The following is a 23,299-nucleotide window of genomic DNA, read 5'->3' as shown; positions in this document are numbered from 1 at the left end:
TGAAACCACCACAGGCAGGAGAGTACTTAAAATATCAGCTGTATTTATAAAAAGTGACAACAACAGCAGGGCACACGGCCTCACAGATCCATGACACAAAACGCTGACGGAGGGGGTGGACACCCCAGGAAACACAAAAAAAAAAGATCTCGCATAAAAAAAAGGATATTGCAGCAAAGATCACAGGCAGTACAAATTATCTTAAAACACAAATATTGCTAATACAGTTAATCACCTCCGTTCAGCATTAATCCAGTGGATGACCTGTTTTATTACCGTTATTAAAATTCTAAAAGAATAAAAGAAAAAAGCTAAAGTTATTTACACACAGGTCCTGTTCGCGCGGGGGGGGTGCCAGTCACTCGCTCTACTGGAGGGGATCCACTAGCAGGGTGCCATCTCCCAGGACCGGGGAGGGACACAATGGGCATGCATGCTGGTCACGCCAAGGAAATCCAGTGCCGAACACAAGCTCTTCCCAGACACTCCCTGCGCTCCCTGTACAGGCTCCCGGCTTTGGTCCTTGTGAAATTTCCCATCTGGTTCTGCACCCACCCCCATTTTAAAACTGAGTGTGGACCCCACCCTGGACAACCAGGGCTTTCTAGGTCTGTCTCAATCACATGAAGAAGAGCTGGGAAACCCAATTAAAATTGTTCCAGTTTAGCCAATTAATCAATTACTGCACGAGCCCCCCCCCCCCCCTCCTCCAGCTCTGCTCCACTTCTCCCACGCTTGTCCCCCCAGGGTGAAACAGCAGCCCGGTGCCTGACTGGTCAAGTCAGTCCCTCAGACACCCCCCCCCCCCCCAGACACCCCCTGGGGCACTTTCACGGGGGAGGGGGGTGTGTGGAGTGACAGCGCGGAGGAAGACCAGTGCAAGAAGTGAGAAGCGAGAAGTGAGACGTGCACTACCAGCCCCACCCAGTTTCACACTGCGGGCAGCAGAGCGCACACACCACAGAAAACACACACACGAGAAGTGAACACACACACACGCCACAGAAAACACACACACGAGAAGTGAACACACACACGCCACAGAAAACACACACACACGCCACAGAAAACACACACACACGAGTGAGCACACACATACCCCCCTCCTACCCTGCCTGTGTCCCCACGTATCAGGGGATTTATGTTTGTGTCCCATTGAAATGTGACCCCCAAACCCCCAAAAGCCACACGGTGCCCAGCCTCACCCAGCTCTGTCTCCTCCTCCCGACGAGGTGCCCTGGTGCCCGAGTGCCAGTGTGAATCCAGTGTTGAGCTCAAGTGATGTGCGCACACTTATCGCCTAGCCACAAATACCCAATTCAAATAACGGCGAGCGGAGGACAGCAGTACAGGGTGGTACGGGGGGCCCAGAGCACGTCAGCCCTTCAGGTGCTCAGCTGGCGGGCAGAGACCACCTTCATCTGGGCGAGACAGGCCAGCGATCAATTCAACCGCCATCAAGCACTCCGCGTCAGAGGACCAGGTGCGAGGGCACCAGCGACAGCCCTCTGAAAGACCAGGAACGGAGCCAAGCCAGGACCGCCCTGCGGCTGAAATGTTACACAGTCTCTTCGACAGATAACCCCCCACTCCCCGTCCAGAGAGTTATTTTCCTGTCCGCTGTCGAAGAGCGCCCTTCCACTAAAACTCCTTACAAAAAAAAAAAACAAAAGGACTGGAGAAAACGGGGATGCAAACCTCCTTTCTAAAAAGCCCAGCAGCTGCCCTGTCCCGAGGGCAGTCGTGCTGGCGATGTGAATCAGGACGACGAGAGAAGACGACGGGAGTGGATCCGACGGAACGGACCCGCTGCTATAAATTAAAATAAAGTCCCATTCAGACGGCTTCCAACATGATAAAACTCCACGCGCCTCACTCGGACCGTGAGAAACGTCAGGGACCGTCTCTGAATCGTTTGGCAGCTATGGGGGTGGGGAGTTACAGGCTTTGCAGATGAGCCCTTGAAAAGGCCAGTGGGTTTTTGAACCCGAGACCCAGACAGGACGAAACTGCAGGGAGCGCCTGTAGGGAGAGGCAGGCCCGGCATGCTGAAGGAGGGTCTCTCGGTCTCTGCATCGCAGTCCGCAGCCAAAATGCCGAGCACTTCGTTCTGAAATTTTAAGGTCCTTGTGGGCACCCGAGACCTAAACGCACTTCTCCTCCCGGGATGTTGGAGCTGTCCGGCTCCGGAGGGGATCAGAGGAATTCTGGGTACACGTGGGGATAAGTGCTTCGTGTGAAGGGGAGGTGGAGCAGAGGGATTCCTGCCGCTGTGCCAGGAAATTAGGGACTGGGTCTCCAGACTCTTCCTCATCCCTGCAAGAGAAGACTCGGGTCAGAATCCATCTCCGGCTGAATGCTTTAATGCTTTTCCCTTTGAAATTCTTCTCAGGACTTCAGAGAGGCATGTATTCAACAAGTGACTACATGCAGAACTAATCTGAAAGGTGTGGCATAAGATGTTTAGGTTCAACGTCAGACATATTAAAATGTACCAGAAAAGGGTTTAACAAATTAAAAATGGTGGCGTTACAGAAAGCAATGATTCCAGCGAGCTCTCTGGGGCCCAGGCTTCGGCGAGATGTTCTTCTGATACAGGGAACCCCCCACTGACGTGTTCGATAAAGTCAATCTGCAAGCTGAATATCAGCTTCGATTTTTCGGAGATAAAAAAAAGTCTTCAGTACAAAGAATGCCAAAAGGGACACGCAGGAGAGGTTATTGGGATGGTGTGGAGCACACGTTAAGACAGGAGCAGTTTTGTTCACCAATTGCTCCATCACAGGGTGCACACACACCAACACTCACCCCAGTGCAAGGCAGGAAACTCAATTCCTGGAGGTCCAGTTGGTCATTTGCAATATTACAACACTCTGAACCAGGCTATAAAGCGACTTACAGGAAACCAAACCTTTGACAAAGTGAACAGACTGTAAAATCCTATACACGTCAGGTGCTGGGTTAATTGTTTAATTGCCTACCGAGGCGGGCACAGAAGCCTGAAGACACCAGGACCACCAGGGGCACAGTCTGCCAGCCCTGCAGGAAGGGCACAATACACAGGGGTGCCGGGGGGGGCGGGGACTCACCCTGAGGAGCTATAACACGCTGTTCCTGCCGTTGGCGCTCGGACCCTTCGACCGCATCTGCTCCTGCATGGACCCCGACTGTGGAGAGGGAAGAGGGAGAGAGAGCCTGAGTAGGGGCAGGAGTCCCGCGGGGGCCAGTCCAGGTTCTGGGAGGGCCCGGTCCGGCCGCAGGTCTGTATTCCAGCTCGTCTCCCGACGACCTCAATCAGCTCGTGACGGGCTTCACGGGTTTATCCCAGTTATCCCAGTGTGCACTCTGCAGTCAAAGGCTTAAACGTCTGGCTATACCCCATACCCACATCCATAAAACACAAAAGTACAATCAGCATCCCTGCACAGACCACAGCATCGGTGATCACATCAGATCATCAATTTCCCTTTGGGATCAATAGTCTTATCTACCGGCAGCGCCCTGGCTTCTAAACACCCGGGGTGATCGAGCCGCTGGAGTTTCTCACCGCGGCTCGGTGACAGAACCACACACGCGGCTCTCTCTACGGGACACAGAGGAGGGACCGGCCATCGCCGGGCCAGTTCCTCCGACAAGCGCAACTAGCCCTACGCCTCTTGGCAGGAGCTGTGGCTCTGACAGCGCCCACACGCCGCCCCCAGCGCCGAGGGGAGACGTCTCTCTTCTCCGCAGCGGCTGATAAGGATCAGCTGACGGCACTTCCTCCCCCCCCCGCCTCCGAGCCGCGGCTGTGCTGTTTACGCACAGACACGCGGGGGCGAGGAGGGGGCAGCCCGGCTGTGAAAAGACGGAAAAGGGTGCCGCCACACCCCACAAACATGCAGTTTCTAGCCCGCTTCTCTTGCTGGGAGAGCTTCCCACAGGTGCACACTTGTGTGCAACTCTGCTTACTCAACAGCAGGCTCTTACTCAGGCTGGCCTGCCCCCTGTGCTCTCTCATCCAGCACCAGCCTGCAGCAGGGTGGAGTCTGTAGGTGCCTCCTAAACCAGGACTAAGACCTCAGTGTGCCGCACAGAACGGGACTGAAGCTGCAGAATAAAGACGATCCTCAGCCAGAGCCTTGGCTGATTATGACCAAGAATAGTCTCCCATTCACAAGGGACAGGTTCAGCAGGGGTGGCTGTGTTTATCCTGTGTTCTGAGCCTGAACCACCTGACCAGCTGTCCTCCTGGTGTACCAGCCCTGGGCCTGAACCACCTGACCAGCTGTCCTCCTGGTGTTCCAGCCCTGGGCCTGAACCACCTGACCAGCTGTCCTCCTGGTGTACCAGCCCTGGGCCTCGATCACCTGACCAGCTGTCCTCCTGGTGTACCAGCCCTGGGCCTGAACCACCTGACCAGCTGTCCTCCTGGTGTACCAGCCCTGGGCCTGAACCACCTGACCAGCTGTCCTCCTGGTGTACCAGCCCTGGGCCTCGATCACCTGACCAGCTGTCCTCCTGGTGTACCAGCCCTGGACCTTGACCAGTCCTATTTAGCCTTGAATAATCTTTGACAGCCTGACTCAGGTCAGCTCTGTATCCCCACAGCCCCCTGTGATCCCGCCAACACCTGCTTCTCCATTCCCAAGTAAGACTGCAAGCCGCCGGTCACGTGACCCCAGCCCACCCCGGACCCTTTCTTCTCGGGACGGGGAGGTGTTTTCAGGATTTCCTCCTCACGGGGAAGAGATCCGCCTGCCTCTCGCCGCAGGGCCGCTGGGAGCTGGGAGCGCACATGGCCGAGAGGACCGAGGGGGGGAGAGGGGCTGTGCTCTGGAGCCCACGGGCCAGCTGATCCAGGAGAACTGAAGCGCACCCATTCGGTGCCGCGGGTTAGAACAGAACCAGCGACAAGCGCTGTATTTATACCGGACTCTGCTCCACCATCTTCATCATCCCTCCCGTCTGCTAAAGATGCCTCAGCAAACAGTGTCATTTCTAAACTGGAGGACACGGGATGGCGAAAGGCAGCTGGCCTGCGTTTCTCTGGGTGTCAAACTGCGACACCTGTGGCCAAGGTGGAAGGGCGAAGGTGTTTACAGTTGGTTTAACGATGCAGACTATGTTTCAGATTATTTCAAACATGCCCCCCTCATCCCCCCTCCAAGCCCTTAAAAAGGTAACAGATGCACTACCCACGGATCTCTTCCTGAGCGATCAAAAGCCATCTAGGCCCACTGGTTTCCCTATAAATCCACCCGAGATCCCAGGAAGCTCTCCCAGTGGGGAGAGGGGGTGGAAGGGGCTGAGGAACCTCCTCTTCCAAGCTTCACTTGCCGGACCCTTGACTGAGCTACCGAGCTGCTTCGGGTTCAAGCCCCTTTTCCGAAGGTGATCATCCACTCCACTGGCTTCTAGTTCACTTTGGTGTCACTATAACGGTTAAAAAGGAGACCAGCGACCTCTCAAGAGATGAAAACGAGTGAAGGGCTCAGAGCACCCCGAGTTTAATAAAAAGGGGGGAGACGGAAGCCCCCTTGCCCCCCGGTGACCTCGGACCCCGGCTGTCTTACCGGCGGCAGGCCCTCGGGCATCTCTCCGGAGCCGATGTGGGTCAGGTGCACGAAGTTCATGGGCTCGCCGATCATGCTCCGGTCGATCCGCCTCCTCTTCTTCTTCTGCAACGCACAGGAGCCACGAGATTAGCCAGGTCTCCGTCCCGCCCGGGGCCGGGGAGCCTCCGGGTGGCCCCCCCACGGCTCTCGGGGCCGACAGACCAGGGCTGCGCTAGAGCGAGCGGCCGGCCCCCAGGAACACCCGGACACACGGCCACACGCCCGAGCCTCGGATCAAACCGGCTTCCCAGAAGAGGGAAGTGAGAGGAGCGCAGTGAGAGGAGAGACGGCAGAACTGCGCAGTGACAGGGAGGGACTGGAATACAGTAGGACAGCGGACACAGAGCCAGGGCGGTCAACACCCTCCTGAAGGCTTTGAGTCCGGATCTGAAACAGTTTAGGGATGGTGATTCTCCGATATCCTTAGGGATAGAGTTCCAGAGCTCTGGGGTGCAGCAGGAGAAGGCCCCAGGGCAGACAGGAGACCAGAATGAGATGAGCGAATGCCGGAAGTGGGACAACAGTATTTTAGACAGGGCCTGAGGAGCCACTTCTCCCACACTGGATCTCTATTCCCAGCAGCCTCTCCTCTCTGGACACGCTGGCTTGCGCGCAAGAGCCCCAGCCGCCAGCGGGACCCGAGAGCAACAGGAATCGAGGATCAGCCAGAGATGAGGAACGTCTCCCCTCTCGGGCGAGGGCAGTCAGCTCCTACTGCCGGGAGGACGGCGGTCCGAAACAAGCGCGCGCGAGAGAGTGGGTGAGAGTGTGCACTTGGGTGGGGGGCCCTAACTGAACAGACAGGGCTGGCCAAGAAAACGAGCCCCCCCCCAACTGGGGAACGAATCAGCACACCGCTGTGGGGTCGGCGCGTTTAAACGGAATTCCCTCCCACTCCTGCGTTGCCAGGGGGTGTCCTGGCGACAGAGGTGCAGCGCCCCAGTCCTGCCGCGCGCTGCAGCCCAGGCAGCCCAGCGATGGCAGGAATGTGGGTCCAGTCACCACAAGACTGCCCCCCCCAGCCCAGAGAGAGCACCGCACTTCCCCAATCCCACTCCCCTCCTCTCGGATGAGCCATCCATCCGGCGGCGCTCCCGGAGAGGACTCGAAAGCGAATCCGAAGAGCCAGACGCCGCCCCCGGGGAATGAAACCCGACTCACCCCCCCGGGAGCCGGGGGGGGGGTCCTGCGCAGACCGAAAAGCAGGCGGGCCGGCCGGGCCTGTGCCGCGGGCTCCCGGGCCAGCGCAGTCCCGCGCCTCCAGCAGGCCCGCTCTCTCGGCGCCGAGCGCCCCGAGGCTCGCCCGGCAGAACCGACCCGTCTGCCCAGCGCACGCAAACACTTCCTCATCCTGGCCAGCGCTGACGAGCTGCCTTTATCCCCGGAGACGAGGGCCTGCCAGCCGCAGTGCACGGGGAGCCCCCCCCTTCACAGCCTGAACTTCCACTCCCCCCCCCGCCTGCTCCTGTTGCTGCACGCCGTCTCCCCCCTCAGGAGCTGAACGCCCAGACACCAGCCGCGACACGCCGGGAGAGGAGGAACCCATTCCAGACGCTCCTGAGGAGCGCTCCAGGCGGGGGGGGGGATAATTACACAAGACGAGCGCCTTGTCTGTTCTGCCATTCGGGTATTCAGTCCTGGGGGAGCGGAGATCGTTCACAGCCAATCCAAACACCAGGCAGAAACTCGGCCTGGGCCTGGGGGGGGGTCTTACACAAACGCTCACTCAGAACATCTGCAACCAAAGCATGTTCCCACTTTTTCCCGGGGCGCTCATGCGAATATGGGAAGGAACAGTCGCACCGGCTTCCGACACTTGGGAAGCGAACTCGATCCCCCCCCCTTCTTCCTAAGGATGACTCCGCAGAAATCCCTGCAGATGTGCAGCAGGAAGCTGACCGGGCTCTCCTCCGCTGCCGCCACCACACTCCGAGGAGACTTATTAACGTTTTCCAGGAACGTTCTCGTCATTGCTGCAGCCAAGGAGGAGGGGGGTGGGGGACAACAAGCCTGCTGGGAACCGTCTATAAAAACGGCCAGCGTCTAGCTCCACTGCGTTTCCCCGACAATGGAAGAAGGAAAAAAAAAAACTAAAAATAAACCGTGGCAGCCAACCAGCTTCCTCCCCGGTCTCTCGCTGCGTTGTCCCAGACAGGAGAGGTGACCTCTTCCGCAGCTCGGCTCGACATTGTTACTTGTGCAAAAATAAAGGAAAAGATTTCAAGACCCCCAGGTTTAAAGAGTGGGGGCAGAAAGCGGCCGGTTGATTCAGCAGCTCGGGGGGAGGGGGTTCGCGGACCCAAGCCTTCAGCCTGGGGGCCGAGACCAGATCAGAGCTGCGATCCAGTGGGCACGAACCCCAGCGTCCGGCTGTGTAAAACATTCCTCCCCCGCCCCGGTGCCACGCGCCCACGGAGATGCTGACTCATCCCTCTCTTCCCACAGACTCGACCCCTGGAGTCCGCTCCGGGGAAGCAGAGGGTCGCGAATTTGAACCTCACGATACAGGTGTCCTCTTGGTCCACCTTCAAATACAGGAAGCAGGACAACCGCTATAGGTCACCGCAGACTGGGACGGGCTGGTCAGGGTGGCCAGCGTGTCTGCAGGTGCGCCAGGTCACAGCAGCAGCACAAGAAGCGCTGGGATAAACCTTTAAACCGGTCCATGAGCCGATTGAGCTCGTTAAGAGCTGAGCTGGGGAGGAAAGACCTGGAGACACACTGGCCCTCCAGGGGCAGGACTGGCCACCCTCACGTCAGAGCGCAGACCAACGTCAGCACGGCGGGCCGGCTCTCTCGTTCCACATCGGACATCACCAGACGGAGGCTCTCCGATCGCTGGTTCCCAGTGCAGCCAGTAGCCACTAATAACTCAGGACCAGGCAGGAGCAAAGGCTGCCAACAGCCCACAACCAGAAAAGTCAGGGCTGCCGACCTTTGACCCGGGGTGGCGATGGGGTGGAGGGGCTTCCTCGAGGATAAAGGAGGCTGGGGGGTTAAGAAAACCAGGAAAAGAAAATCTTACCGGCTGAGGCTTCTCCACCACGCAGCATCCGATCTTGTGCCAGAACTCGCTCATGGCTGGAACTCTTGTCCCGGTTGTAGAAAACAACAAGATCCCTTTCCACGCCTCTTCCCTCTTCCTGGCTGACCGTAAAACCCCTCCGGAAAAAATAGAACGGAGAGGAGAGGGGGCAGCCCGCGCTTGCTTGCGTCTGGTCCTGCGAGGAGGGGGCTCACTCCATTCCCGGCGATCCGGTCCGGTCGTCCTCCCCACCGCCGCCACCACCACCTCCAAATCTCCTCCGAACCCAACCAACTCGGGATTCAGCCGGACAGGAAGAGAGGGGAAAAAACGTTCCGGGCTGCCGCCTTCTTCTCCGCCCGCGTCTCTCTGCTCTCTCTCTCTCCCCGACTCCCGGTCCGACCTGTCGGGACAGAAACGCAGATGCCGTTGGCGGATCGTGCCGGGTGGAGGCGACCAGCCGAGCGCCGCCCTCGCCCGGAAGCAGCGGAGCGAGGGAGCTGGGAGCGAGGGATTCGCGCTGCTGCTCCTCCACAGGTGGAGACGCAGCAGGGAAACCCAAGCACTGCTGCAGGAAACAGGGGGAAAACGAACGAGAACTGTACCACTTGTTAACAAACGAATAAAAAAAGAAATTGATTCTCCCGTTGATGCCCAAATATTTCTGATCGTCCCCGGGAGGGGGAAAAAAGCCCAAAATCGAGAACTGAGAGCCGTCGGGCACACAGTATCGGAGCTGGGTCCCTTCGCCCATTGCTCCCCACACATCCCCCTGCTTACGCAAAACCAAAGACAGGAACCTCATGGCATTCAAGGAGGGAAGTGTCCCCCCGCGGGGCAGCCCCAGGGGTCGAGCGACGGGACACATGCTGGGTTTAACCTGCAGGGCAAAGCAGAAACAACAACCCAGCCTCTCCCCCACCCAGGAGGCACGACCATGAACCCTGGGAGAAAGAGGGGTGCTCATTACCCCAAGTTTTTCCTTCCCTGAGGCCTCCAGTTATATAGCGCCTCGCGAAGGCGTTCACCCCTTTCCGCCGACGCCCCATCTGGCTGAATCACAAACGAAGGAAGTGGACGCTCTTGCAGAAGTGGAAGTGAAAGATGTCCCAGAAGGAAACGCAAAGCAAGTGCCATTCGTGCATCGAACTGCACAACGCCCCCCCCCCAAAACACCCCTGTCCAAAAACGGGGTACATGAAATCCAGCCTCTTCATTTCGGAAGTGCACTTAAAGCAGACTTCTTTACACAAAGAGTGTAATATTCACTGCTTACTACACAAAGGACAGGGAAGATCCAGAAACAGCTGACTGATCCAAGGATCAGGTTCCGGTAGAGAAGCGTGGGCACCCCCCTGACCGGTCAAGCTTGGCGGAGATTCTGAGAAATTCCGAGGACTCGGAAGGCCCCCAGGACGAGGGGCCGGGTGATTCAGACAGGAATGACGGCGGGAGGTTTTCTAGGCTGAGAAAATTCTTACGCAGTGAGGTCAAACCCGAGCAGCACTGCCCAGATTCAGCCGATGCCCGCCAGCATCTCTGAAAGGGATCGGCTTCAGAGGAAGCACACTCAGACCCACTCGCAGCCAGAGAGCCTCCCCAGGCCCTCCTAGTGCGTACACCTCTCCTACAGGACTGTAATCACAACGCCTCCCGTCTGCAGCTCTTAACGAACCGCTCTGGGTGAAGTGCTCTCACTTTTGTTTCTTCTGAAGTGTGGCTGAAGGATTTTTTATTTTTTTAATGCCGAGCTCGGTCTGAGTAATCGGATGACAGAGCTCCAAGGGGGGGGAGCGGGGGAGGGTGAACTCGCTGTCCTCAGTTACTCTCTCCGTGACGTACACATGGGGATTTACTGCTCAGTATTCACCTTTTCACTTCTCCTCTCTCTCCACCCTGAGCAGCCCCTCGCTGACCCGTTCGGATCGTGGCTCCGACCCCCGCAGGCGGCCGGCCGGCCCCGGGCGGGCGGGCTTGGGAACGATGTCAATTCATTGATGGCTGAGCACTTTATCTCCAATCCTCCACTGAGCACACCATCATGAACTTTGCGGACGCACCGTAAGTCGCCGTGTTGTCACAAACCCCGGTCTTCCCACGAACCGCTGCGGTCTCAAAGGAGAGAGCCACATTTCTATCGGTTTTCACAAGCCTGCTCGTTTACAGTGCAATAGAGCCGCAACGCGTCGCCACAAGTTCTGCTGCCTCTGCGCAGACCTGGACATTTCTGTCTATTCTGGGGTGTGAACTGGAGGTTTCACACGTTACTGCGTACATCTTGCTTTCGCCGCGGTGTGGAGTGCACTCATCAAGGCCGAGCCTTTCTAGCCCTGAAACAGGAGGAGTGCCGGACTGGAGCCTCCTGCAGTCTGGCAGGAGCGACTGGCAGTGCCGTTGGCGTTGGCAAAACCACCGCACCCCGGCCCAAGGCCTTCGCTTCCTGATGAAACCTCTGACATTTTCTTTTTTTTTTTTTTAAAAGAGATCTCCCACGGGCGTCGTTCCCGTCCTCCTTCAGACCCGAGGGCAGACCCGCAAGGGGCCCGCCGGGTCTCCCCCCCCCAGCAGGGGAGCCGATGGCGGACACAGAGGCTCCAAAGGGAAGTTTCCTTGTGGACAGAAAAGCACCCCTTCTCTGGTTCCCTACCGGCAGGGGGCCACGCTGACTCTGCTCGGTTCAAGTGCAGCGGGGCTCGGGGCTCACGGACAGTCCCAGCGCCTGGCGGGGGGTTTCGGCAACCTGTTGGCCAGCGGCATTGTGGGGGAAAGCGAACAGGAGAGCAACGACGAGACGGATGGCGTTCGTGAAATCCTCAAAGACTACACGAGGCCAGGACGAGAGACACCCCCCCGCCTCACCTTCTTCCCTGCTCACAGGGGTGCCTCCCCTCGCGCAGGACAGCCCGCGTGGGTGCAGCCCCCTGCCTCGCGGTCAACGTCGGCACGACCGAAGACTGGGCGCCGTTGCTTCGGAAGCTGAATCTGTAACCGGTCGCGCGCGCAGGTCTCTAGATCCGCATGGTAAAACCCGGAGCGGATCACACCGCTGTGCAGCGGGAGCCTGGCTGACAGCACTGCCAAACCCTGGAGTGGATCCGACTCCTGCACTCCCAGAGCCCGATGGAGGATGCTATAAAGCCTGGAGCAGATCGGCCTGCTGCACACGAGGAGCCTAACTGACAGCGCCATTAAAACTCAGAGAGGATCGTACTGCTGTGTGCTGGAAACCTAAAAACTAAAAGGCGGATGAGTCAGGCCCCCCAGAGCTCAGCACTCTGAGCCACTCCACGTCTGACCACCAGGCTTCTGCACTGCAGGAACAACAGGGCACTGGAGAGTGCAGGCCGTGGGCTTCTCCCAGGCTTTTAGAAGAGACAGGACACAAAACGCACCCCGTCAAGCCATGTCGGCTGGGTTTATATCCCGAGCCCGGCCTCCTCCAGTTTTTGACAATCTATTCTTAAACCGTAGGGTCACAATAAGACCATCTGTGTTCCTGCCGGCCGGCCAAACTGCAGGACAATCCGGTCTTTATTCCCGGGGGAGACACAGACTGCAGATCCGCCTGGACAGAAGGACTGCCGGCCCGGATGAAAGAGGGCAGTGTTGTGGCAGAGGGACAGCGCGGGGCTGGGGATCGGCCCTCCCCGAGGGAGACGGGGAAGGGAGATGCCCAGGTCTCTTCGCACAATGAAGGCTTTTCACAGATCGTCTCCTGCCGCCCGACCCACGGGCTTGCGTCTTAAAGGGGCATGCGCCACTTTTACAGCAGCTGGGGAACACGCACTGCGCCCCAAAACGGCGTTCTGGGCGCCTCTCTCGGCACGACCCAAACGCCTCTGCATGATCCCCGGGCGTTTAAAAAAAAAAACAGAGGGGCAGGGAGGGGGTCTCCCTTGGTCACGGGTTCGAATGGGGGTCATTCAAGAACTCCCAAGTCCCACGCACAGGAGACTGTTTTACCCCCAGCGTTTGTGTTGTATAGAGGAACTGATGTTCCGCGGGAGAAATGGAAACTCTCTTTAGATCACCGACAGTCTCTCCAGTGGCCCTGGAGAGCCACAGGGCCCTTCTGCTTCTAAGGGCCTTAACGACTCCATTCCAGCCAACTGCAACATTTAGCCAAATTTAGCATCTTCCACACCACCGCAGGACTCCCGTTACTGAATACATCAATCAATCTTTAATAACTCAATTAAGCCAGGGGCTGGAGATCGTGGACTGGAATGGGAGCAGGCCTGGATCTGGCCCCTGTGTGGGAGCCTTCACTCACCGAGGAGCACAAGTCACCAGTAAGACCCGAAATGGATTACGGGCTCCTTCCTGGACCAGAAGTCCCATAAACATACAGCAGGATGATCCGCTTGAGAGAGAGTCCCATAAGCATGCGCCGAGGCCCGGGCAAAGCCCCCCGAAAGTGGAACGCAAGCAAGACATCGGGCCCTGACCCCCCCCAAGAGTCTCGCCGAGACCTCTGTCCCCCTGCGAGGGTGAAACTGAGGCTCGGCCAAGTATGAAAGGTCGCGAGGTTGACAGGTCAGCCACTGGTCCAAGCTGGAAAGCAATTCAAGCATGGCTCCCCCTTAAGAGTATTTTTGTTTTCTGGGGGGGGAGGGGTAGCTATACAACCTGCACACAGTTAGATTAATAAAAAACAGGGGTTCAGGGTCAGTCAGCTGGTCTGGTCAGTCACCGCTGGAGGCCCGTTTCTGGGTACTGACAAACCGCTGGTGACTGTCGGGGTGAGGCCCTGCCCCACATCACGAGAAGCAGGGGGGAGGTCCAGACAGGGGCAGCCCTCACCAAGCCGAACCCCAAAAACCCACCGCCCCCGCGTGTAACATCACGCCACTCGGGGCCCTTCCCTTCCCCACAGTCACTAGCGGACGGATTCCGGGATCTTCCTTCCAAGAAACAGCTGGGACTGGGCGGCTTGTTCCACACTCCCACCACCCTCGACGTAAAGAACCGCCTCTTGTTCCTGGTTTCAAGAACACTTCCATATAGCCATACCCGGAGAACATGGGAACATGTATAGAACAGCTCTTCTTCCCTGGCCTGGACCCAAGAAACGCAGGCACTGTATTTAGGCTCACTTACAGTGCCTGGGGAAAACAAGAAGCTTTTAATAGCGTTAAGCTTTTCTTCCCCAGAAGGACCAGTGTCCTCGTACCTCCTGCGCGCTGGACTGGCGCAGGAGACGCCAGGAGGTGGACCGGCCACCGGACCGGGACACGCACCGCCCCCGGAGCCCACCGGCCAGCGGAAACGGCGGAACCCGGGACCGAAGGACGGGCAACTCAACCCTCTGTCGCTGGGCAGTGGGCTGAGGGCGGACAGGGCAGGACAGGCCGATGGCAGCCTGAGAAAGGTTACAGAGGAGGAACGAAAATCAAATCCCATCAGACAGCGGGGCTTTACGAGCGCATTACAGAGGGATCCAGATTCCCACGGGATACGGAACTGGATACGACAGCGGCACAGCGGGACCACCAACATCCCCACGCCACGCAGAAAACCCGAGAGTGGACTTTCCCCGGTAAAAACACGGAGACCAGAGACCCCTCCGACTCCGACAGACGGAGGCGGCCACCAGCACGGCCCCGTGACGCACACAGACTCCCGCTTCCGATATTTACTCAAGTTTGAGGTGTTTTTTGTTTTTGACCGACTCCCAGCCGTGGAGCCTGGCTTGGCAGGCGAGAGTTTTCAAGATCAAATTACTATTTTGTTTTTTTTAAAAAAAAAGAGCGAGGAGACCGCTGTATACCTGTATAAAATGTAAAACGAATAGCCGCTTTTGGCAAATACCGAAAGCAAAATCAGTTTGAAAAGAACGACCAACTAAGTTTAACATCCCTGAGTGCGGCACCGCGATAATATTACTTATTATTCCCCCACAAGTCCGACATCAAACTCGCAAAATAAAAAGTTAAGGCGTTCGCAGGAGGAAGGCCTTCGATTGCGATACATCGTATCGTTCATTTTTTTTTCCTTCTTCCTCTGTGAGAAGGTTGGCTTAAGACAGTCTTTTCAAAAGCCAACCGTGAGAAAACTGCACTGGGAAGAAAAAAAAACCCTGGCTCGCCTGTCGGAGCTCAGAGGTTGGAGTCAACCGTGACAAATTTCCAAATTCATCTTCGCCGGCCTAGAACATTCTCATATATGCATATATTAAAAAAACGATAAACAGTTGTCAGAAAACGCAGAACCGCACTAACCGTATTTTGTACCGTGTGGGTTTTGAACGGAATCGTCAAGTTGACACAACCACGTCAGACAAATGCACATCGGAGAAACGGGGACCAAAATAATCGTGTATTTAGTGAGAATAAATCGTATTCGCCGTTCAGTTTTCAGAGCTTCCGAAGCAGTTCGGTTTGGGTCGAACCGGCACGATCCCCTCGAATTCAGATACGGGCCTCAGAAAAACGGGATTTTTGGACACCGCGACTTGAGCAAAAGTACCTCCCCCCCCCCCCTCAAAGCCAAAGTTTGTCCCCGCGAAATCAGTAGAGCACCCCTAAAGTTTGCTTATTAATTCTATTTTTTTAACGTCGACCGTTTGTTTTCACCGAGCCACCGGCTCTGGGCGTGAAGATTAAAAACAAAAAAGCTCGCCGACCAGACTCACTTGGGCGCCCCGGCACCTAGAAGCCCGACATATGGTTTCCAAGTGAGGGACTTTCAAAAGTTTCCCCGACGCCTATAGGTGGGCGATATTCTCTTGCGGCGTTGTGGTGCTTTCAAGTTCAATACCGTGAGAGTACTAGTCCGAAAACACACAGACACGCACACATACAAAAAGAAAAAAACAAGTTGTTGAAAATACCCGTTTCCCCTTCGCCGGCGAGTTCAGCCAACTTTCAGACGAGAAAGGCACCAGAAGCCGAGCTGGCACAGAGGAAGTCGAGAGTTTTGCAAGGCACCAGGAGCTCCCGTCTCGGTCCGCGTTACTTGAATTAAAAACACCCGACACCGTTAAAACACCGGGCTTTGTCTCATTTGCACTTACCCCGGCGCCGTCCCGAGCGAAAGCCGGCCGGCAGCGAGTTCCGAACTGGCGTCGCTTAAAACCCCGTCGGCAGAGCCGTGTGCCTCGGTCAAGGGGAGACGGGAGCAGCCGCACTCAACGCAACTCGGCCCCTAGAAAAAAAAAAAGTTTGCGAGGTGTGGTTCCTACTCTTCAATCAGGAAATTCTTAGGTTTGAAAGAGAAAAAAAAAAGACCCAGCTCATTTTCCTCAGGAAGCTGAAGGAGTGGGTGGGAGAGGGGCGCCCCCAGTGGCTGGCAGCGGGTTTTGCAAGTGCAGAAATTACACGCCGACTTGTTCGTGCAGAGAACTGGCCTGCGGCTTCATTTATTACATCGAGCGGACCAAACGACCGGTTGGAAAAAAAAAAGATACATCTCGTCTGCTGAAAATAAAAATGCTATTCTGCCTTCCACCTGTAAAATAAATGTACAAGAGGCCTGTGAGCTTATACATTTGCATACACATTTGTATAAAAAACGAATTTATATTTGTATGCAAATATACAATGGAAGAAGTCCGTTTGGGGAAAACAATACCAAAATACGAATTAGTGACGTCAGTAATTAGGTCATTTACTTCCTGAAGGAAAAGCCTTGATCCTAGTTATGACGTCACAGCTGCATTAATTGCCCTTGCAGGCGCCACCGTCGATACCTGCGGATCTCATGGCGGCCGAGCTTCAGATCCCAAGAGTCGACAGCCCCCCAGAATTCAACAAGACACAGCTGCAGTATCCCCCACCCAGCCCCGAACGAGGACGAGACGCGCCGCCGCCCTGATTATAACGGTAGGTCATCAATAACGTCCGCGTGCAATCAGGGGATCAATCGGCGGCGGCGGCGGCGCGCCCGCACAAGGCAGGCAGGTGGGCGTGGCCGCGGGCCGGGGGCGTGCCCGCCTGCCTGCGCGCCCTGCAGAAGCGCGATCCCGGCTCAGCATTGCGAGGTTCGGCGGCGGAACAAAGGCGCCTATTCACTGCCCTGCTGGCTCGGGACGCCTGGTTTGTTTTTGTACAGAGAGAGAGAAAAAAGTCGAGGGTGGTTTCTATTCGCTGCGTGGTTGAACTGCGAGGATTAAAAGGTAAAACTGCCCAGCTTGAATTCCGTCATTTTTCTCGCTTGTGTACTTCCAGGCACATAGGGACATATATTCCAGACGCAGGTGCGCCTTCACCGTTGAAATCCTATTAAAGCCCGTGTTCTTCTAGACAGAGCTTATGTCTTGAGTATTATTATTGTTTAAATTTTGCCCTTATAAGCATTTATTTATCAGCATGAACAGAAATAGCGCATCCTCGCCTGTCGCGTCTGGCAGCCTATTTTTAGTGTTCATATGGGGAGATGATGAAGCTTCTTGCTAAATGCGGGTGTGTTAGCGGTCAGAACGCAGGACCGAGACGGGCTCGGGAGGCTGGCAGAAAGGAAAGGGGACAAATGGGGAAATAAGATGGAGGATTTTATTTTATTTTCGCCGGTAAATACAGACAACCCCCCCAAAAAAAGGAAGACTTCACTATATTACGGTACTTAAAAACCGTATGCATGCACATCTCTTGAGAAGAGTACAAAGCCGCACCGGCTCACACGTCGTCGTGAAGCGCTTCCAAACCTGAAAAAAAACCGCCATATTTTTTTACACGGTTATCCATCAATGGATTTATTTTTTCTTATTGTCCTCGATAAGGTCGGAGATCCGCCGGGACAGGTGGGCGGTGGCTGAAGATGAAAGATTTCGCGATGCGGGTGGGTGTTGTCCGTGGAGTGGGGAGGGGGGGCTGCGGCAGTGGGCCTGTGTCCGGGGGGGGGGGGTCGTGGCCCCCGGGGGTGGGGGGGGCGCACCTTTCAGAAACTGCCCGTCGGCTGCACTGCGGCGGGGGGCGCGCGGCGTTTCTCCCCAGGAAGGGCGAGACGAGGCCCACCGCCTGCTCGCGCATAGTTCGGCTCTGATTGCCGGTAATGACCGAAGGGTATTGATTTTGGATTTCTTTTTTTTGGGGGGGGGGGGAGACGAAGCAAATCACGTTGGTAGGGGGAGGATACCTTCTAGAATATTCCATAAAACTGCCCCAAGACCGCTTGCCTGTCCAAACTGCAATAAACAAGTACCGAATACGGCACCCCCAGGAAAGCACTGATTGAACTTATTATTGTGTTGTCGGAACCCCTCCCCAGATGAAGGTGTCGGCCCGGGACTGTAACGACAGGATATCCGCAGTCGACAGCGGTATTGAGCGCCCGCGATACCGGGGCCTGAGCGGCGTTAACGGTCAGCACCGTCGAGAGGCGGGGGAAGAAAGGTCTTTCTTCCACAGAGCTGGCGGGTCAGGGGTGAGGGGCGGCAGCCCGCCGCACAAAGGCGCAGCTGTTCCAGAATTAACGCTTAATGTATTCCTCCCTCGTCACTTGTGTACACATGAAAGACGGCGTTCAGAAATACGGAATTCCGACAAGGAACGGAATATGCAAAAACGTGCGTGTGTATATATATATAGAAAGTAACACGCGGGAGGTTCCCTCCGTTTGAAGTCCTTCAGGAAAGTGCGTGCCTCGCCAGAAGGAGCGTTTTCGTGCTTGTAAACGCTACGGTGTAGGCTTGGTTTCCCGTCCTCGCGTTTCCGGCAATAGTCTGAGTAACAATGCTGCGACGGCGACAATGTCAGACGGGGCCCCGGGGCGTGTCTCTACATGGAGGGTGGTGGGAGCGTGGAACAGGCAGCTCATCCAGGCTGTTGAAACCGATGCCTTGGATTCTTTCAGCCTGAAGCACAGTTATCTGTGCCTGAGGGCAGATTTAGTCCTGAACTCCATGCTGGGAACCATGTGTCCCTAATAAACAGCTAAAGGCCTGTGAAATATGCATTCCAACCCCCTGATGCTGAATTGAATGAACGAGTGACTGATCAGGCCTTTTCACGTGCTCTCCTCTCTTGGGGAAAAAAAATGCTTAAGAGTATTGGCAGGAAAAGATCTTTCATTTACCTGTTGCAGATCTGGAAACCATTCTGAAGTATCAAATTTATTATTAATTAAATCTGCGTCTCTCGTCTTAGTTCCCAGAAGGCCGGTCAGTGTGTCTGCCGGCTCTCCGGATCTGTTTATAGCAGCAGCACCTGAGGAGCTGGGACAAGCTGTTAATTGGACCAGTTTGTCAAGAAAGCTGATTTGAGGTTAAGAGTTGAGCTGGAATGAAAACCTGGAGGTGCACTATTCTAATCCAGGATCAGGATTATGAAGGTCCCCTGATCTAATTGTATCGATCAGTACTTTCCCCATTCAGGTCCTGGTGACCTCACTGTCTGCTGTTCTTGTGTTCCAGCTGAGCTAATGCCTGTTTGATTTAGTTTCTAATTTAACCAATTTGCTAATTAGATCTTCCTGAACTGTTTTGGGATCTAGAACTGTTGGCAGTTTTAATTTGCAGACGTTCTGAATCGCATTGAATTAATTATTTGCTAAGTGGACATGCTTGTCCAGGGCGATTCACAAAACCTACAATACACCAAGAAATGTTACAGAACAAAACATTCCAATATAGTCAAATGATTAAAATATTAAATGAAATTAAATTAAAATATTGGGAAAGGTAGACACATTCAATTGAGGCATGAATAGACAACTCCAGTCTTGGAATACCAGTTATAGTAAGGTTATTCTGTTTTTAATTTTTCCCCACTCACCTTACTTTATTGCACTAATTACTGTAAGATATCAGGTTGCCTATGTTTGTACATCTTGCAAAAAAAATAACCAGTTACTAATTGAAAAGTACCTTTCAAAATATGGCTGAATGCCAGGTCATATGCCCTGAGTTTTAGATTCAAATAAGAAACTGAGAGACTAATTACCAGACAATACATTTATTTTCCTTCTTACTATTTATTTATTTTCATTTTTTTTCTTCTTCCTGCATCTCTGCAGTTGAAAATGCTGGACACCCTGAACAGCCAATACGATTCCTTCCTCTTCTGGAGGCAGCCAATCCCGGAGCTGGACCTGTCGGAGCTGGAGGGCCTGGGATTGGTCGACGGGGTGTCCATCAAGGGCAGCCAGGGCGGGAAGAAGCAGAAGAGCTCCCAGAATTCCCGGCAGTGGGAGGAGGAAGAGGACGAGGGGCTGTCCAAGTACAACACTTTCAACTACTGGAGGGAGCCCATCATCGCCAGCATCGACACTCTGGACTTTGACCTGCTGTGATGGCCGTCTCCCCAGAAACTGCACACTGTCCACCTGTAGCTTAAAGCACCTTCCTGAAGTTTTTGGCCTGCTCTTCCAGGAGTCGGCAACCTTGGTGCTTCCATTCCATTCTGAGTCCTGCATGATCTGTGATCAATAGTCAATGAAGCAGTTAAAAGTTGTGGTTGGATCAAAGCTCTGGAATGGGAGAGCCAAGGTTGCATAACGTTAGTGAAACAACCGAATGCTCATGAAGTCGTTTGAGTAGGAAGTCCTTTGGAATTCAGCCGGTAGAATACAAGGAAACGTAGGGAATCCCAGATACAAGGGCTGCACATCCCTGTAGGATTGCCTGTCCGTGTCCTATGGGGATTGTCGACAGGTTTTCCAGGGATTTTTAAAGCAGCAGCCCATTCAGCCTGGAGAGAAGCTGCTAAATTGGTCTTGACCGCAGCCCTCCAGAACCAGGACTGAGCACTGTTCCTATACGAGATGTGAAGAGTCAGTGTTTGGAGTTAAACATTGCAGTGAGTGCAGAATCTGTCGGAGTCGAAGTGCGAGAGATGCGTTTTAGCAAGCCAAAAACCTCGGCAAGGGCTGTGTTAAACTATAGGTGGATGGTGTTTTGATTTCAACTTGGAGCCACAGAAACAACAGCCATTTAATTTATTTCAATGTTTGTTTATTTAATGTTTCAAGTATTTGTTTAATAATGCTGCTTTAGTCTGCTCTTAGCAGGCCTATAACTGAAATGAATGCATTCACGGCTCTTGAGCCTGATTGGCTATTGCTGCTGGACATCAGCCAATCAGGTTCCAAGACTGGAATAAGTCTGCTGGGTCAGGTTTGAGGTGAACTTTCACAATGCTGTATCTCTAATTTCAATTAGAAAAGAGAAAAATGAGGTTTGAAATTCATGATTACTGCTCTGGAATGTTTTGGGCTTCCTCGAATTATGGAATTATGAATTATGGCACAATTTGATTTAAGCAGAAGGCCTTTAATTGGAAGATCGTATAACCAGATTGTAAAAGATGAAAACCATTTTTAGTGTCAGATGACGAGAGGGCTGTTAACTAAGGGTTTTCCCCTGCCATATTAAAAAAAAAAAAAAAAAAGTATTTTGATTGTGCCATATAAGAAAAGACAACTTGGTGGGTGTTTTCTTAGTTGGAGCTAAATGTCTTCAAAGCTGTCCTATCCATGGCTTGGGAACTATTTTATGCAAAAGAATTAAAAGCTACTGTGTGAAAAAGATGAAGTCAAAATGTTGTAAAACTTGAGTACTTATATAAAGAGGAAGGGATCATTTGAATACAGTACTAGTTTAAAGGAAAGGTACTGTATTTAGATTCTAAATTTGAAAAGGGGGGACAAAGTGGGGTACATTTGCTTAAAATCCTTTGTAAACAGAGGCTTGCCTTTAACCATCTCTTTAAAATGGGCACTGAAGTCAGCCTTGCCCTTGTTTCATGTTCAGCGTTGAACGGGGACACTGCACACGTTTGCACACATGTATGCAGTGTCTGTTAGGGTGTGGTAGACTGACGCTGGAGCTGATGCTACCTTATGGGCTAATTCTGTCAGATCTCCAGCCAGTTACTGCTGGACGGGCGGACTGTGGGAAACCAGCTGGCCGCAGTAGGTCACGCTGGTGGACCAGGGGGTAGGCCAGTGGGCCAGTAGCAGCCCTGTGGAGAGGGAACATAAGCTGTTTTTCTCCTGGCTACAGTACCCCATAGCCAGAGGGAGCCATACTGTGCAGGAGGAAGGGGACTTTCCCCATTGGTGACAGGACTGGGGATGATCTATCGGGTGCCCATTCCAGAAGGAATGCCCTGGCTGATCCCATGATCGGTTTAAGTCTGCGTGATCAACTGTACCCGTCACCCCAACCTGTGTGTATTTATAGAAGGCTGTCAGATTATAGTGTTTGAGTGGCAACGAGCAAGTACACAGCTGTAAGCTGGCCCAGTACTTCCAGTAGGATGCGTGTTGTTGCAGCTAAGCTCCCCATTCGTTAATTAAATAATTACTTACTGGGTTGTTTTTTATTCTATTTTAAACGTTGAACAACCCGAAACAAGCGGAGGCAGTTCCGTTTAATAACGGGAACCTCATGGTCGGCACCCCTGAGCTGAACGAGTCTGGTTGGACTGTGGCCAGGAGGCGAGAGCGGTACCAGAGTTGCTCTGAGCTGCCAGAGCGGACCAGCACCGCGGTTTCCCCAGCACCGCTCCATGCGCCCCCAGCGGCTGCTGGTTTGTGCTCCAGCTGAGCTCTTGGCTATTCAGTTAGACCCCACAATTAAATCATTTACTCTCTAGGTTTTCTATTCGGGCCTGTTCTCAGTGCCGGCACGGTCTTAAGATTCTGATTTGCTCGTGGCGAAGGGCAGGCAACGTGGCGGCTTCGCCCACTTCCTCACCAGTCACCAGGCCAGGGCCAATTAACGAGATCGCTGGTTTAATTAAGGGTCCGGCAAAGCTACCAAGCCCCGACGTCCTTCCAGGGACCAGAACCACACACACCTCCTGGCTTTTGTTCCAATTGAGCCTTTAATTTAATGATTGACCCTTTCTAGTAGATCCAATAATAGGAACAAGTACCATGTTTATTCCCTGCTGAAAAGAGAAGAATGAAAACGTTTCGGCCGTGGAGCCTTCTTCAGTGCGAGGTCTTCTTTCTTCAGCATGGAATAGACCTACAGTAATCCTGGTTCCTTTGCAGCCTACGCCTGCTGACGCAGCTCCCCAGCTGATCTAATACCAGGTTTCATTCGAATGCTTCAACCGATTTCGGTCACTAACGGGTGGGAGGTCACCTTGAATGTTTTTTAAGCACCTCAGTATCTCCAGCCCTGGAATGGGAGGGGAAGACAAATCTCTCAAGAGATTCTTAGCCAGGGGGCCCTGTTGGTTCGGTTCAAGGAGGGGTTGAAGCAAAGAGCTCAGCTGCAATGAAAACCAGGAGTGTGGGAGCCCCCCCCCCCCGCCCCCAGGCCTGGGAAGGCTCGTTTTTATGGTGAATCACACTTGTGGCGTTCATGCGCCTGATTTTCCAACTCTCTTAAGGTACCAGGGGCCTTGAAGAGCTGAGAAGCTGTAAACTGGCCCCTTTAAGCCAGTATTAGTGGTTTTTATTAAGAGTGCAGGTGCAAAGAAAACCTGTGGGCATAACAGCCTTCTTGATGAATGTCCAGAATACAAATGACAACAGTAATCCGCATCAGCACTGTTGAAGATGCTCGTTCTGGAAAGCCTAAAAAAAATGTCAAGTCTTTGAGGGCTACAGACCCAGTATTGGCAGAATAATCACTGTTCGGTATTGCAGTTTCATTTTGTTCCACCTGCATGAAATGTTCTGCTTTAATAAAAATCGCCATGTTATCACTGCGCATCGCTGTGGTTTTGACCTGCTTTGTAGAGAAGAAATGCTCCGTTTTAATCTGGTCCCACTGGAGTACACG

General features: G+C 54.0%; 2 protein-coding genes across 4 annotated transcripts; one reads left to right on the top strand and one right to left on the bottom strand.

Annotated features, from left to right (window-relative positions):
- Window positions 1-23: 23 nt before the first annotated feature.
- cdc42se1 (CDC42 small effector 1) lies at window positions 24-15,755 on the bottom strand. Its single transcript, XM_069185196.1, has 5 exons — window positions 15,638-15,755; window positions 8,623-9,025; window positions 5,556-5,660; window positions 3,090-3,167; window positions 24-2,316 (listed from the first exon to the last, which is right to left on the bottom strand). The coding sequence occupies exons 2-4, from the start codon at window positions 8,674-8,676 to the stop codon at window positions 3,099-3,101; spliced, it is 228 nt and encodes a 75-aa protein (XP_069041297.1). The 5' UTR covers window positions 8,677-9,025; window positions 15,638-15,755; the 3' UTR covers window positions 24-2,316; window positions 3,090-3,098.
- On the top strand, window positions 13,766-23,227 carry mllt11 (MLLT11 transcription factor 7 cofactor). Of its 3 annotated transcripts, none has more exons than XM_015336701.2 (3): window positions 13,766-14,161; window positions 16,297-16,445; window positions 19,576-23,227. In XM_015336701.2, the coding sequence occupies exon 3, from the start codon at window positions 19,582-19,584 to the stop codon at window positions 19,849-19,851; it is 270 nt and encodes an 89-aa protein (XP_015192187.1). In that variant the 5' UTR covers window positions 13,766-14,161; window positions 16,297-16,445; window positions 19,576-19,581; the 3' UTR covers window positions 19,852-23,227. The 3 variants fall into 3 exon arrangements, with proteins under 3 accessions (XP_015192187.1, XP_015192189.2, XP_015192188.1); XM_015336703.2 differs by lacking the exons at window positions 13,766-14,161; window positions 16,297-16,445 and adding exons at window positions 16,555-16,738; window positions 17,342-17,400; XM_015336702.2 differs by lacking the exons at window positions 13,766-14,161; window positions 16,297-16,445 and adding an exon at window positions 16,649-16,738.
- The last annotated feature ends 72 nt before the right edge of the window (window positions 23,228-23,299 follow it).

Source organism: Lepisosteus oculatus, chromosome 27 (genome assembly GCF_040954835.1).
Source record: "Lepisosteus oculatus isolate fLepOcu1 chromosome 27, fLepOcu1.hap2, whole genome shotgun sequence".
NCBI classification, from domain to species: Eukaryota; Metazoa; Chordata; class Actinopteri; order Semionotiformes; family Lepisosteidae; genus Lepisosteus; species Lepisosteus oculatus.
Note: the sequence above shows the minus strand (reverse complement) of the source record. Positions and strands in the feature narration are given on the sequence as shown.